At 38.8% G+C, this 16,046-nt stretch overlaps 1 protein-coding gene across 1 annotated transcript in view; it reads right to left on the bottom strand.

Annotated features, from left to right (window-relative positions):
• Window positions 1–16,046, bottom strand: part of LOC134457490 (uncharacterized) — a 69,775-nt gene that overhangs the window by 29,253 nt on the left and 24,476 nt on the right. The window contains exons 9-24 of the mRNA XM_063209498.1: window positions 15,773–15,817; window positions 13,573–13,699; window positions 13,308–13,417; window positions 12,938–12,982; window positions 12,700–12,835; window positions 12,444–12,553; window positions 12,165–12,286; window positions 10,336–10,402; window positions 8,260–8,295; window positions 6,875–6,934; window positions 6,661–6,784; window positions 6,466–6,560; window positions 5,736–5,783; window positions 5,183–5,318; window positions 4,689–4,798; window positions 3,840–4,422 (exon numbers count right to left, since the gene is read on the bottom strand). Coding sequence (XP_063065568.1) covers window positions 3,840–4,422; window positions 4,689–4,798; window positions 5,183–5,318; window positions 5,736–5,783; window positions 6,466–6,560; window positions 6,661–6,784; window positions 6,875–6,934; window positions 8,260–8,295; window positions 10,336–10,402; window positions 12,165–12,286; window positions 12,444–12,553; window positions 12,700–12,835; window positions 12,938–12,982; window positions 13,308–13,417; window positions 13,573–13,699; window positions 15,773–15,817 — 1,954 coding nt within the window. The remainder of the gene's footprint in view (window positions 1–3,839; window positions 4,423–4,688; window positions 4,799–5,182; window positions 5,319–5,735; window positions 5,784–6,465; window positions 6,561–6,660; window positions 6,785–6,874; window positions 6,935–8,259; window positions 8,296–10,335; window positions 10,403–12,164; window positions 12,287–12,443; window positions 12,554–12,699; window positions 12,836–12,937; window positions 12,983–13,307; window positions 13,418–13,572; window positions 13,700–15,772; window positions 15,818–16,046) is intronic.

Below are 16,046 nucleotides of genomic sequence, written 5' to 3'. Positions count from 1 at the left end.
AAAGTAAAAATTTTCTTCAAAAGAAAAATATATTTTAATTCCTTTTGCTCGAATCACGGAGGACGGTCACCATGTTGTTGAAGTTTACCGTCTTGGTCTCTACTTCTTGCATGTTCAAAATCCGAGTCAAAGGAATCAAAAACTCCAAAAGCCAAATTAATCTATTTATTTTCTAAAATTACCAAATAACAAAATGACCACCACTGGTAATATCCAGAATACCAGCAATGGCCCATACACAGTAAACACTACAGCTTTCCAGAACTGCAGAGTCTACTACATAAAAATGACAGTGAACAGTGAAAGCATTACGGAACGTTCCGGAGATCCTAACCTTCTCTCGCCCTGACCGATAACAAAAATTAGGACCTACTGAATATCCCCTATCTGTTGGTATTTATGGTTTGTGGGTGTATGGGTGTGGTTATGTGTAAGCAATTACGTGATTTGTTAGTTAACCCAGAATATGCCTAATCTGTGTCGATTGTAAGCTGCTGTCTTCATTTCCGGGTGGGCCTTGATTTCATCACTCTTGGTCTCCATGACCTCATCTGTGGACTTCCTGAGTTCTGTAACGTTAATCAAGCAATACACATACAACAGCACATTCTTTTGACATATTTGAGGGTCATTGGCTCTGAAAAGATTGAAATCCAATGTTAGTCGTTTGCCCATTGTCACCTACTCCTGGCCTCCTAAAAAGGATTAAGTCAAATAGTTTCGCTTCTGAGTGACATCACTGTATCCTGTGTCCTAGAAATAATGATACTTCAAGGAGTTTGGTATGGACTTCAGACTTATTCAGAAAATAAGCAATCAGTTATTCAAACATCACATGACAGCTTTCAGCTTGTCTCACAACAATGTTTGATGAGTTCTGTAGGCTCTCCTAAAAGGAATGGGCAATTACTCAACATCTTCATCTCATGATTGTCACATGGGGTCATTGGGCCTACTCAGTGGTTTGAGTGCCCATCAACAAGACACATTTATTTTAATGTTTTTAATCATAACCAAATATTGTAGAATTTCCTGCAAACACAAATGAATACCTGAACAACTTGCTGTAAGACAATGCATTATATTTCAGGACCTCAGAATCTAGCCTATTTTCCAACATTATCGAGGTAGAATCTGACAAAACAATCAGTGAACAGAGGTAGTGTTGCTTGTGACCACTGACCATGAACACATGCCACAGTTGAATTGCAGTGTGTAAGAAAGCTTTGCAGCCTAATCAAACATGTATTTTACATATTATTCTTAATGTAGTCTCTCAGACCTAATTGCATAGAATCATGAGAGCATCACAGTGTTACAGGTTCAAATCCCACCCAAACTAAGGTAATGGCTGTATTGCCATTGAGCAAAGCACCTGACCCCACATTACTCCAGGGATTGTAGTCAATACCCTGTAATAAGTGTAATTTCCTTTCGATGAAAGTGTCAGCTAAGTGCAGTGTAATGTAATGTAAAGGGCTGGATAAAGGCATAGCCAATCAGTTTAAACTTCAGTAAGCTGCTATCTATTAGTGGTATAAGGGTTGTTTTGTAGAGTATTACATTACATTACACTTAGCTAACTCTTACATCCAAAGTGACTTACAGCTCACTGATTCTTGAAAGTCTGGCAAAAACATGTGCCAGCAATAAACATGCTAATTCTATTGAAAATCAACTATATTTTCATGGACAACATGAATCCAGGTAATGACCAAGGGGTCTGTTACACAAATGTACAGTTGTTTGAAATATTTAAGTGTGATTGTATTACTTTTCATGGCTATAAACCTGCCCACACCCTGTAAAAACAGCTGTTCTGAGGACAGACGTCATCATTTCAATTGACTTAAAATAAAGAAATCACTGATGGAATTGAACAATTTCACCATGACTTGGAAGAACGTATTGAAGTGGTTCTACAGATATGCACATAGTGAGTGTAAAACAATATTTACTACTATTTTCTGATTACTCAAAATGTGTAACACATATATGCGTCACCACCGTCAGTTTTTTTTTTTTTTTTTAAAGACAATAAAATCAGGTATGCACAAGGTCATTGTCATTACTGAGGACCCCTTTTCAAACCTTTAGCTCTACTGCATACTTCGCCTTTACTAAAGCTCCTGTAAGTTTACTATTTTCTCCTCAATTTGTTAATTTGTTTGGACAGTAGTACTGTCCCAACCATTAACTGTCAACACCGTCGGGGGTTTTAATAGTATTATATTACATTAATGTTAATTAATATATATTTTTCAGAAGAGGTATGGATCACCTAAGAAACAGAGCGAAAAAAACAAAATGGCTAATGTAAACAAACAATACATAATATGTAAAAGAGTCGTTTTTTGTCTCACACCGTCAGATGTCACCAGCGTCAGATTTTGCTCTGCTAGTCATCTTGTTCCATATTCTACTAAATTGTACTGGTTAATGAAACATTATCAGACATGTTGGTAATAATTGTGATCCAACATTATACTCTAGCCTCCACTGAGGTGCATTTGGAGGTTTTTCTGTCACAAGACCTGACGGTGGTGACAGCTGATTGAGGTCACAAAAAAACATCTGTTTTACGTTGCCTGATTATCATAGACTTGCAATCGCCACCGAAGGTGTTGCGTCACTAGGAGGGCGCAGCCTGGCTATGTTTTACGTGTTTTTGACAAGTTTTAAGAATATGCTCCCAATATGTATCTACAATTATGTTGAATTGTTAAAGTAATTCTTCACTTGAATACAGTAAACATTTTTTTTCTTCAAATTCTGTGTGATGCTGTGGACAAAACCAAGTAAGAGCCTATTTTATGACAAATGTCAAACATTGGGAGCTTGGCCAATACATTTTCTGCACAGCCAAGACCTTCGTCTATGATAATCCTCTGCTATATTTTGGATTTGAACAACATAAAACATGTTTTTTTTCTACATTTTTCAAGAATAAGTGACCTCCTTCCTAAATAATCTAACTGATGAAGAAAAAGCACACACACAAACATACTGTACAGTGTGCACACACAGAAATAAAGTGTTAATGCAAGATGCCATTGACTTGAGAGGGCTATTTATTTTGCTAAATGCAGGTAATAATGATGCCACTGTTGGCACCCTCAGATTACTGTCACCACCGTCAATTCTTAAGTCACCACCGTAAGAAGGAGTGTTGGATATTATAAATGAATATGCTTATTTAAAAAATAGTACACTTGAAACAGTATTAAAATAGAACAAAAGTGAATTTTCAACTTTTAAAGGCATGTGTGTGAACCAAAAATACACACTATGACTTAAAAACTCTCCAGATACATATGCAACCAAATGAAAACGATTTTAATTGTGTCTGACAGTGTTGTTGACAAAAAACAAGGTATGATCGGAGAAAAGTCTGATTTCTGAACAAAAATACAAAATGGGGAGATTGGACTTCATCATATCATAATGGTTTGTGATTCACTTGGGATTTTTCTTTCAACATTGAAACCTGTTTTAGCCACTTTCTCAAGAATCAGTGAGCTATTACAGGGTATCGGTTGCAGTTCCTGGAGCAGTGTGGGGATATGTGCCTTGCTCAGGGGCAATGCAGCCACGGAAGGGACTGGTAAGACTGGGTATTCAACCTGCAACCCTGTGATTTACCATCCCCAGGCGAGCTGTTAGCAGCACTATTTAAGTTTGAATTAACTTTATCTTATTTTACAAAAAAAAAACCTGAATGCTTGGTGGGTGATGTACAGTATGTGACGCTCCTGTATGCATGATTCCAAGTGACGGACAGTCCCTCTATATGAAGCTAGTAGGCCACTGGGGACTGGATTACCAGACTGACAGTTCACGGCCAGTCACAGCATTTGCACGATTCTCTGAACACCAGGGTAGGAGCACAGTTCTGCAGGTGGGTCGTTCCATGAGCACACTGGTAGAATGTAGACTGGTCTTCCGGGTTGGCATGAAGGCCGTCAGATTTACCCGCACAGAACTCTGTGACTGGTTTCCGGTCGCAGCACTGGCATGACTCCCTGAACACCAGGTTTGCGTTACAGTTCTGCAGAAATGTCCTGCCGTTAGCGCATTGGTAGAAGGAGGATTCATCTTCAGGGTTTGCGTAGATTCCGTCGGCTTTACCCACACAGAACTCCGTGGGCTGTTTCCAGTCACAACACTTGCATGACTCCCTGAACACCAGGTTTGGGCCGCAACTCGTCAGGAAGGTTCGGCCACCTTGGGCGCACTGGTAGAAGGATGAACTGTCCTCGGGGTTGGCGTAGAGCCCATCTGCTTTACCAGCACAGAACCCCTCGTTTGGTTTTACTGTGGTGGTGGTTGTGGTAGTGGCTGTTGTTTTAGTCGTTGGTTTTGGGGTGGTTGTGGGCTTGGTTTTTGTAGGAGTGGTGGTTGGTGCACCATTATGATGACCTCCTAATTGGAGAATACATTTTTACATTTTCATTATTGTACGAGTCACATGTGTAGTAGTATGACTATTAGTTGATTTCTTTCATCATACAGTTATAAAAGTTGTTTTTACACAGTGAGCTCTTCCTAAGCACATGCCAAGCCCTGTTGTACTTACTGAAAGGTGCACAGCTATAGCGCACATTCAGGAAATGTCATGATAATAGTATGGTGTAAATAAAGAAAACGAAGTAAATTCCTACACCAGAGATATACAATTATTAGTTTACCTGAAGGCTGACAGGTGTATGAGACTTCCAAATACTTAAAGGTTCCCCCACAAGGATCTGAGAACACAGAGTTTGAAGCCACTGCAGAACACTGAGTCTTCCCGTCACATCTGGTCACATTAAATTAGAAAGTTATTGACAAATTTTCATTAGCATTCACGTACAGGCTTTATTACATTATGCTGCATGCAAGTTCTTTTATGAAGATTGTGTTTGTCCATAGTTAAATTATGTGTTTTGTATGTGAAGAAAGAACAATGTACTGGTAAATGTAAAAAGTCTAAGTTCCATGTCACTACTTAGGGTGCTTACATGGTCATCGCATTTTTAAGCACGAGACTAAGCATTGGGCACCGTTATGCGTCGATGCGTAGCCAAGTGCGTGCTCTCAAATTTTGATACTTGACTCGTGTGACTCGCATTGTGCTGTGGATATCATAATTAGCCCACGTTGACAATGTAAGAGCCCTTAGACTAGAACACATGCATACAACCTTTTAGCCATGTAGGCAAAGGCTTTTTCGTCATGGCAGTCTGTTTTTTGAATCTGATTGCTGGGCCGTCCGGCTATGCAGGTAGTGCGATCTGTGCGTCCATAGTTACTACTGAGGATTTTGATAACATCTTGTCCTGTAAGGAGAGAACATTGCAGAGATAAATGATGGATACACCTGTAATGAGTAGGTAACAAGTATGCACTAAAGAGGAATGGCAAACAGCTCAACTCATACAGGGTTATCCAAAAATAGTGAAACGATTTCATCACACATTTCATCTCTAAGAACGAATTGGAGCAATGTGTCATCATTGTCAGTACCATTGCATGTATGGTTCAAACTGTTCAACTGCACCTAATGACAAGGCAGTCAGCATCTTTAAAAAAACATTGAAGGGCGGGTTTTATGTGCTTTTAGGTTATCTCCAATAGTGTGGCACTAGACCAACTTTGTGATATGCTCTGCCACTGGGCGGGTTCCTATAGTAGTTCATTAGGCTAGACCTGAAGCACGACATGCTGACAAAGAAATCGGGGCAGTGTTTCCTCACCACAGTCGATGGTCAAAGATGTCTGTTCACAGGCAATCGATGACGACTCTGTAACAGAGAGGCAAAAAATACAAGGTCATATTTGACTCACAAGAAACCAAAAACTCCTTAGTTTCCAACGATTATGGGAGAGAGAGGAAGAATCATCATGACATGTTCTGTGCACTGTACACTATTAAGATGATTTTCTAATTGGAGAATATATTTTCATTATTGTACGAGTCACATGTGTAGTATTATGACTATTAGCTGATTTCTGTCATCACATAATTATAAAAGTTGTTTTTACACAGTGACCTGTTTCTACAGTAGGCCTAACTTCCGTCTCCTAGCCAGTCACTGTACAGCCCTTTGGTCAGTTTTGCACTGTTTTTAAATGTGCTCTATAAATAAAATGTACTTACTTACTTACCGTACTTTACAGTACCTAAGTGTTACACCTCCGTAAGATATCTTGCCTGACCCTCTGAGGAAGAGGGTCATAGTTCATAAATTAATAAGTCAATGTGTGGCCCTGCCGTGACCAACCGGTAGGGCACTCGCCTGCCATACGGCTGACCCAGGTTCGATTCCCGGCCCGGGTCCTGTGCCGACCCCTCCCCGTCTCTCTCCCAATTCGCTTCCTGTCCACCACTCACACTGTCCTATCAAATAAAGCCGAAAAACACCAAAAAAATCTTTAAAATATATATATATACTTTATTTCCATGTGACAGTGAGTGAGACCTACTGGGTGTATGACAGGTGTAGCGGATGTCCAGGGCGTTGTATTGTCTCCCACACTCAATAATAGGTCCGGTGTCACACTGCTCTTCCCCATTGCAGCTGTAAAATAGGAAATGAGCACAGCCTTTGAAATCCCTCTTTTGGTAGGAAGTTTTACATTAGGAGAAAATCGTGATGTGGCTGTAGAGTTTTATCGTACCTCTCTGATATTAGTGTTTGGACATTTAGTGTAATAGGACAGTTGATCCCAGCAGTGGAAAAGGGGCAGTCTGGTGAATCCACCAGAGTATATTCAGCATTCCAGATCTTTATCACGCCAGTGTCTGTCCACACACAAAATTTCCACCATCATTCATGAACTGCTGTAGCACAATAAGCTTTGACTAGAATTCATTTTAGTGAGCTCATCTTACGGCACTGCAGAAGTGGTGTCCTGGCACATGTGATTTGTTGCTTGAACGGTAAAGGTTCGTCTTGAAAAAAAGAGAGAGCATTAAACAGAAACGGAAGAAAAGTTACATTGTGCAATACTGTTCTGTCCACTCTTTATTTAACCGTATTTAACACCCTCCCCACCCCCCAGAATAGAGAACATCTGAACAGATGACAGCTACTACATTTTGAAATAAATAATTTGTAAAACAGGACTATCCACCATATTACCACGCCCATTTACCCCACCCATTTCAATGGTTTACATACCACAGCATATCCTGTCTACTACAAACCCCAACTCCAGTGAAGTTGGGACATTTGGTAAACTGTGAATAAAATCAAAATGCTATAATTTTCAAAACATTCAATCCATTCATTAGATGGAGAATAGTGAAAACTCAACATATTAAGTGTTAAAACCGAGAAAAAATATTGTTTTGGGGGACATATGTACTAATTTCTAATTTGATAACTGCAACACGTCTCAAATAAGTTGGGACGGGGATCAGTGAAATGTAATAAACATCCAAATAACATAAAACAACAAAGAAGAATATTTCGAAATGAATTGTACTGATGGACAATATGAGTGTCCAGGTAGAAGACCATCAAAGAGAGGCTGAGTCACTCAGAATTAAAGATGCAGAGGGAATAATTACCATAGTTATTACATACATCTTTGAATTCCCTTCAATTTACCATGATTGAGTGTATATATAAGACATATTTTTGTAATCAAAATCATTGTATAGGTTCATGACATCATGAAATATATATTGGCTGTAGTCTCACTCTAACACTCCAAGAATTACAGCTATTGAAAATTGGAATACACCCACCATTTAAGCTGGTGAAATCATGTCCAAGATAGGAATTAACACTGTTTTTATATAAAATCATCTCATCGGTTAATGTAATTAACTGTTAAGTGTTGTCTTTTGTTTTGTTCTTAGTCTTCCTTGCTGCCTTTTATTGTGCCCGTCCCAACTCTTTTGAGACGTGTTGTTTTTACATATTCATGAATATCCCCCAAAACAATATTTTTTGGCAGTTTTGATGGCTGATATGTTTTCTTTGTGCCATTCTCCATCTAATGTAAGAATCAGACGTTTTGAAAATGGCAGTATTTTGTTATTATTCACAATTAACATTGTGTCCCAACTTCTATGGAGTTGGGGTTTGTAGTTCCGGCTAGGCTGTCCATAGCCCTTCTGAATGATTTAGCACTATAGTGGTAACTGTAAACCAAATAGTAATAGTGCTGCCCTTGTAACCAATAGTAGGGTGCATAGACACATTTGATACTCATCCATAACTACTACATTGTAAATTCTATAAGTTAGTGAGTATATAACATAGTTACCTGCACTTGTCCACCATGGATAGCTGGCAGCAATCACTGTGAAGGTAAAAGAAAAAAAAGAAAGAAAAATGTTTGGTTTGGTTTGGTTTGGTGTATTTATGGATATAGGAAGACAGACAAAAGGTATCCGAGGGATAACATGTAAAAGCGTAAACACTTATTTCCAACATGGTCCCTGTAGGTTGACAATTGTTATACAGATATTATGCTGATTGCTTATTTGTATACTAAGGGTACCATGTACCATGTACCAACCACTAACCCTAGGTAACATGGGTATGAGCATGTTTTGTTTGAGTTAATTTAAGTGTTTGTAAAACAACTATATAATATGCCTAACTCAATACATTCAGGTCAATTCAAATTAATGAGTTGAAAAATACATCTGAAAGTACGGCATTTCATTTCAATTTCATATAATTAATAAATACGTTTTTCAAGAACAATTACGTACAAACCCCAACTCCGATGAAGTTGGGACGTTTGGTAAACAGTGAATAAAATCAAAATGCTATCATTTTCAAAACATTCAATCTATTCATTAGATGGAGAATAGTGAAAAGACAACATATTAAGTGTTAAAACCGAGAAAAAATATTGTTTTGGGGGACATATGTACTCATTTCTAATTTGATAAATCCAACACGTCTCAAAAGAGTTGGGACGGGGATCAGTGAAATTTAGTAAACATCCAAATAAGATAAAACAACAAAGAAGAACATTTCAAAATGAATTGTACTGACGGACAATATAGGTGTCCAGGTATAAGATCATCACAGAGAGGCTGAGTCACTCAGAATTAAAGATGCAAAGGGAATAATTACCATAGTTATTACATACATTTTTGAATTCCCTTTGATTTACCACGATTGAGTGTATATAAGACATATTTTTGTTAATAAAATCATTGTATAGGTTCATGACATCATGAAATATATATTGGCTATAGTCTCACTCTAATTCCTGGAGTGCTAGAGCTATTGAAAATTGACCATATTAAGAATGCTTAATGCATGAAAATGACACAGGGGTTTAACATTCTCCTAAGCACCTGAGCTCACTTGAAATAGACCCAGAAGACATGGGAAACTGTCCTTTGCTTACAGAAGTCAGCAGAAGTTGTAGAAGTCCATTCTTTTTGACAATAATAGAGCATTGCACATCCTGTGCTACAGTGAAAATGGACCATCCAACTTGTGTTAGTGCTAGCTTCAAAAGTCAGCCTCCATGATGGCATGCGGGTGCAGTAGTGCATTGGTTAAGATGTTCTCACTCATCTGTAGAGTTAAATAAAGTGCTGAATGGTATAAATGGGTTTTAAACAGCATGAAAAGCCACTCATGCATTATATTTTGAAGGGAGATCTTTGATTACTGCCACATAGTAAGGTCAAATTGCATTGTTTTATGTTTTAACAGTTTGGCTCCATCATAAGGACCAGCATGTGATAAAATGGTGGGTTTTTGGTCAAGACCTGTCACACTGTAAGCACTACAGAAAGGAAAACATTGCAAAACATGACAAGGAATACACCCACCATTTAAGCTGGTGAAATCATGTCCAAGATAGGAATTAACACTGTTTTTTATATAAAATCATCTCATCGGTTAATGTATTTAACTGTTAAGTGTTGTCTTTTGTTTTATTTTTAGTCTTCCTCGACATTTGCTGCCATTTATTGTCCCCGTCCCAACTCTTTTGAGACGTGTTGGATTTCTCAAATTAGAAATGAGTACATATGTCCCCCAAAACAATATTTTTTCTCGGTTTTAACACTTAATATGTTGTCTTTTCACTATTCTCCATCTAATGAATAGATTGAGTGTTTTGAAAATGATAGCATTTTGATTTTATTCACTGTTTACCAAACGTCCCAACTTCATCGGAGTTGGGGTTAGTACATCCTGGTCAATTCAGCTAATTAGTAGATAGCACATTGCATTTCCATTTCACATCATTACTACTGTTGCTATTACATGATGCACATGAACATTTGCTCTTTTTCAGAACCACACATCGAAAAACGGATCCCCTTACTGAAAAGTCGTCCCATAACAGAATACATGTCATACTTACAAATAATCAGATACAGCTCCTTATGCAGCATTGTGATGATGACTCTAACTAGACTAGTGACCAGCCTCTAAACTCTGTGGTGGAGGAATGGCAATATTTTTTTGTATTTATATTTCATATTAGTTTCCTCCTTACTCTAGGGAAACCCCCATTAATAAAGGAAAGGAGGAGTTCTGGAAAGTAATTGAGGTGAAAGATTAAGTACACACACGGTCTCTTTCTCTCCCCCGTGAGATTAATTGCTTGGTAAACCTTGTATTGTGGGCATAGCTTTAAAAGCTGTCTATCCACCTGACGTCAACACTGCACAACTGATGTAAAGTAAAGTGATGTAAAGTAAATATAAGTGTATGTAAAGTATCATCGCAAAGCTTAAAATCCACACTTTTTAAATCTACAATTAACTAATTATGCCCCTGGGGCCGGCTAGTGGCAAGTTTTCATGTGACAGCTCACATACATGTATGACCAAATTCCTGCACTTTGATTTACCTGGATACCTGTGGTGGAGTGCATGACAGACTACCTTAGCTGAGGCTGAAAGGACACACTGAAGCATTCAGTTTATTCAAATACTTGTTTTCAGATGTGTACCCGCATTGAAACAGTGCATGTTTGTTCCAGGCTGGTGGGGGAGCACAGAGTGGGATGTGATGGTGTTGGAGTCTATGTCAGTAATCTTCCATGCTGAGACAACACCCGGAGACGGATCACCACCAACACCGTTGGCTCCACTACGTGTCAAGCATGCACTTCATTTTACTACAGCTCAAGGTAACACTTTTATTCAACATATCTGTTTTCAGTGTATCTATAGGAAGCATAGTGTGACACAGTTTGTAACAGTATACATTGCTACACTGTACTATGATGAGTTAGGATTATGGTGAGTGTAAAAACACAACATTTCATGTATATAATTATGTACGTTTAGTTAGTGGATAGTGTGTAATAAAGGTGACTTAAGGTATCAGAGGGTCTTGATTTCTTATGGCCTTCCCTGTTTATGACACACACACACACACACACACACACACACACACACACACACACACACACACACACACACACACACACACACACACAGTGCTATGGACAATGGTCTGTAAAACCCTTACTGACCTTAATTTTTTCTTAGAAATTTGTTTCGATTAATTTATCTTTTCATTTGCCATCTTGACATAAAAGCAAAATAGAACACCGTATATGGACAGTGAATGTTTACTGGAAACACAGATTAACCAGTCTTAGATTTTGCATGTATTACACGGTACAACACTAGCAGGTATGTACACAATTGATGTTGCCTTTTTATGCCAATGATTACATAGTCTTTACCTCCATTAAATTCAAAGGTTAGGAAGCTTCAGATTATGAAGAGACGGTTCCAATCACCCAACATAACAAAATAATCAGAGATCAGGCTTGCAAAGTAAATTCTCTGCATTAACCATTAGAAGACATGAATATATGATGTACTTTCCAGCCAAGTCCAGACTATTTGCTGAAGTCCTTTCATACTGCAGGATTATGATTCATTCAATAGAGGTCGCAAGTGGGTGACATCAAGTTTTATGCAGAGTATTAGCATTTTAACGGCATCCAGTTTCCAGGGAGATTCCCACCATGTAACAAGCCATAGGGATGCAGGTTTGACAAAAATATAAGACGTACATTAATAACCGACATTCGCGTGTCCCTGCATTCATTCCTTATTAACAAAAGGTACAGCACAACCACATGGGTGTGTTTATCAAACGAAACATAACAATAAAGTAATGCTGCTATCCCTAGGGTAATCGGGAATTTTTTACAACTACATCTCACACCTCGCGTGAGCTATAAGGACTTCCTGCTGTTATGTCTAGTCGCATAAGCTTCTGCTCAATGGTAAGACTACGTGCTTCCAGGTGACTTGCAAACTCTATTGAGTGGAGATCAGTCCATGGATCTGTCAATATTCAACGGAGATCAGTCTTGGTGAAAGATGAGCTTGTAGCTGTACAGGTGCATCAGTTTCCTGTGAAGAGATGAGATAAATCAAACCAGACGTCATCTGATAAACATATCAGCTAATGAAGCACAGTTGTAAGTCCTGTTGTACTTACTGAAAGGCACACAGCTGTAGCGCACGTCCAGGTACTTGTAGGTTCCAGTGCAAGGATCCCCAAAAACTCCATTGCTGGCATGCAGATCACAGGTAGTTTTGCCGTCACACCTATAAAACGCATGCATTTATCATACGCACTATCCAATGTATTGTATTATATTAAATTGTTATATTATATTATATTATATTATATTATATTATATTATATTATATTATATTATATTATATTATATTATATTATATTATATTATTACTTTTCAGACACTCCCATCACATCATTGGCACCGCCACACTTATCATTAGATGTTTGAAAAGCAAGTCGGCCTTCAGAGCAGATTTTTTTGTCCGAGCGCCCAAATGTGGCAGAGTGGATCTTAATGGCACCATGGTCTGGAAATTGAAAACACACATGCCTTTGTCAAAGCTGTTGAACAGACAAGATGTAAATATTGGCACTTATAGGAGGTAATGTAGTCACTGAGTAACATTTACCGCAGGCAAGGGTGGTGAATGAGCCTTCACACGTAATCGTCCGCTCTTGATGGATAAAGACAAGTTATTATAATAGCATGTGGAAAACAAGGTCAATTCACACACACCAGATAACAAGGTCAATTCCTACACCAGGGCCCTAACCTGGCTTAATGGTAGGGCACTCGTCTACTGCTTGGCCGACTCGGGTTCGATTCCCGACCCGAGTCCTTTGCCAGCCCTTCCCCGTCTCTCTCTCCCAACTCGCTTCCTGCCTCTGCTTCACTGTCCTGTCATATAAAACACCAATAAATGCTTGTAAAGCGCCCCCCCCGCACCTCCCACCCCCCAAAAAACTCCTAAACCAGACATATAAGTAATATTAGTTTACCTGCAGGCAGACAGGTGAATGAAACTTCCAAATATTTAAAGATCCCAGGACAAGGTTCAGAGAACAAGGGACTTGAAGCCATCTCAGTGCACCGAGTCTTCCCGTCACACCTTGATGTCACAAGATTCAAGATCTCATTAGTGTTCACATACAGGGTTTTCATACAAACTGATTGTACGCTCTTTGATATGTTTATAGTTATGTGGTTAGAAAAATTGTAAGTTCCTTGCAATACTTGGACAAGAGCATATGCATAGGGTATAACCTGTTAGCCATGTGGGAGAAGGTTTTTTCAGAATAGCAATGAAACTGATTTTTGCGCCATCCTCGATTGCAGGTAGTCAGATCTCTGCGTCCCTCATTGCTATAGAGGATTTTTATGACATCTTGTCCTGTAAAGAAATAAATGATGCATACACCTGTGATTAAAAGCTGCTAGACGCTAGACTGCTTGTCACAAAAAACCATCCACATCCACAAAAGAGGAATAAGAGATCAGCTCAGCTCAAGGGCTATTCAAACAGAATGAAATGAACAGCAACCACTATTGATAGCTTTAAATCTAGACTCAAGACAAAGCTGTTCTCAGATGCTTTCCCCTAGCTTAAATTATATATAATTCTTCTTTTTTTATGTTTATGTTTATTTTTTATTTTATTATTATTACTATTATTTTTACCTTATGTTTTATCTTAATGTTTTAGATGTTCTTTGACTCTAATTTATTCCCTTCTTTATTCCCTGTTTCCTTTCTTTTTGCATTTGTTAGTTTTGTGAAGCACATTGAGTTGCACCTGTGTATGAAATGTAGCCTGGGAACTCCCATACTGCCTTTAGTTCTACACAATCGTTTCGATCTGGCGAGGATGACTCATAACGTCCAAGATCATGGGCCCTGTGCATTGACAGTAAATAGAATGGACGCCAAATCAACGCTATTTGCCATTCAACGCTTTGAAGCCAGATTTGGGAACATTCCAACTTACATTCCACCTTAGCAACGCCAAACGCAGGTGCTGATTGGACAACAACAAGACTTCTAACGGTCAATCAAACCATGTTCTGATGCTCATTGGTCAATTTAACTTTTAATATCTCTCTAAAACAAAACATCACCACAAAAAATCACCACCCTGGTAAGTTGGAGAGCAAGGGGACCTACTAGTTGAGCGAAACATTATCCCCCTGGAGTGGCATTTAAGGGAGATACAGGGTTTTATGTCTCTCATAGGAATGAATGGGATTTGGCCATTTTTTGGTCTTTTTGGGTCCAACCTTGGCTCCAACTTGGCTTCAACAATGAAATAGAATTTTGGCCTCCATTCTATTTACTCTCAATGGTCCCTGTGTCATAATGGCCAAGCATTCCGACCTTTACAGTTTCTCTGCCCAATCAGAGAGCAGGGCAGTGTGTCATAATAGCCAAGTATTCCGGCCCCTACAGAATTTACAATAGGCAACTCCCCAGACCTAATCTCACTTGTGATTAGGTCTGGTGTTAACCAGACGATATGAAATGCGCTATACAAATACATTTGCCTTGCCTTGCCTTGAATCCATAATGCTTTTGTTCTAGAGATTAAGGACTCTTTATCGGGATCCAGGTCATAGTTGCTTGCTCCTTTCAAAGAGACGTTTTCGAATTATTTATTCAGTGTGAAGCATTTTTGACTCCGCCTTCTAAATTCCATTTCTGACAGTTTCTGAGGCAGTTTTTTTCCAAATGAAAGTACTCACATGAAGGTCACATGCTCAAATTAAATGGAAGCTGTTATTTGGTTCCCATCGTTCTAGATCTAGGAGCTGTTGTAGGAGCTGTTCAAGAGTGTTGATTTGTTCATAAACGACGACAACACTGGTTCAGTTTTTCAAGTGTCGCCATGTAGGGAAATTTAAAGAGGTGTTTTTTTTTTCTTCAGGGCTTCTGCGGGTGTGTTTTATCCACTTCATGGCTTTTATAGACATTTACAAACGCCATCAGTTCATTTTGGCTTGGAAAAAAACATGTTTCAAACATATCAAACTTCAAAACACACTCCACTGTGTTTCTATACTGAATTATGTTCATTATTAAAGAGTCTGCCAAATGTTATGTAAACTTAAATGTCGCCAAGCTTTTCCATGTTCTCCATATTTAAAAACACTCATGTGAGTTCAGATCAGAGAACATAGTGCAGTATGGAAACATGTTGGACTATGCCTTTAACCATTTTGTTTCATCACAGGTCACTACAGGAACTGGTTTTAGTAGTTTGGTGGGAAATGGTTTTCAAAGGCCTTTCAAAGGTGTTTTATATGGCAACCTGGGTATTTTTTGCCAGAAGAGCAGTGTTGACCACCATTTCTATTAAGAGAGAAAAGTGGAGCCATGTGCCATGGTAGTATGCCATTGTCAAAGACACATCTTTTCACTAAATATGAACCAGAACCCGCTGGGAAAAAATATCAGTGCAACATTTCCTTACCACAGTCGATGGTCAAAGGCTGGCCATCACATGCCACCAATGATTCTGAAACGGAGAGTTTGTTCACTACAAGGTTATGTAATGGCATGACATCTCATTAAACTGACAAGGACATTTCCCACATTGTGCCATATTGTTCCCAAAATGTGTGGGTGAGATCATTGACTGCTTAGCAGTGATGGGCAACCTGGATTCATCAGCTACAATCCAGTGCCATGTTTTCCAATAGTTCTAGCTTTACCTGTCCTGTAGGCCATGTTGCGAAAGCCGCTGG

The sequence above is a fragment of the Engraulis encrasicolus genome, chromosome 10 (genome assembly GCF_034702125.1).
Source record: "Engraulis encrasicolus isolate BLACKSEA-1 chromosome 10, IST_EnEncr_1.0, whole genome shotgun sequence".
NCBI lineage: Eukaryota > Metazoa > Chordata > Actinopteri > Clupeiformes > Engraulidae > Engraulis > Engraulis encrasicolus.
Note: the sequence above shows the minus strand (reverse complement) of the source record. Positions and strands in the feature narration are given on the sequence as shown.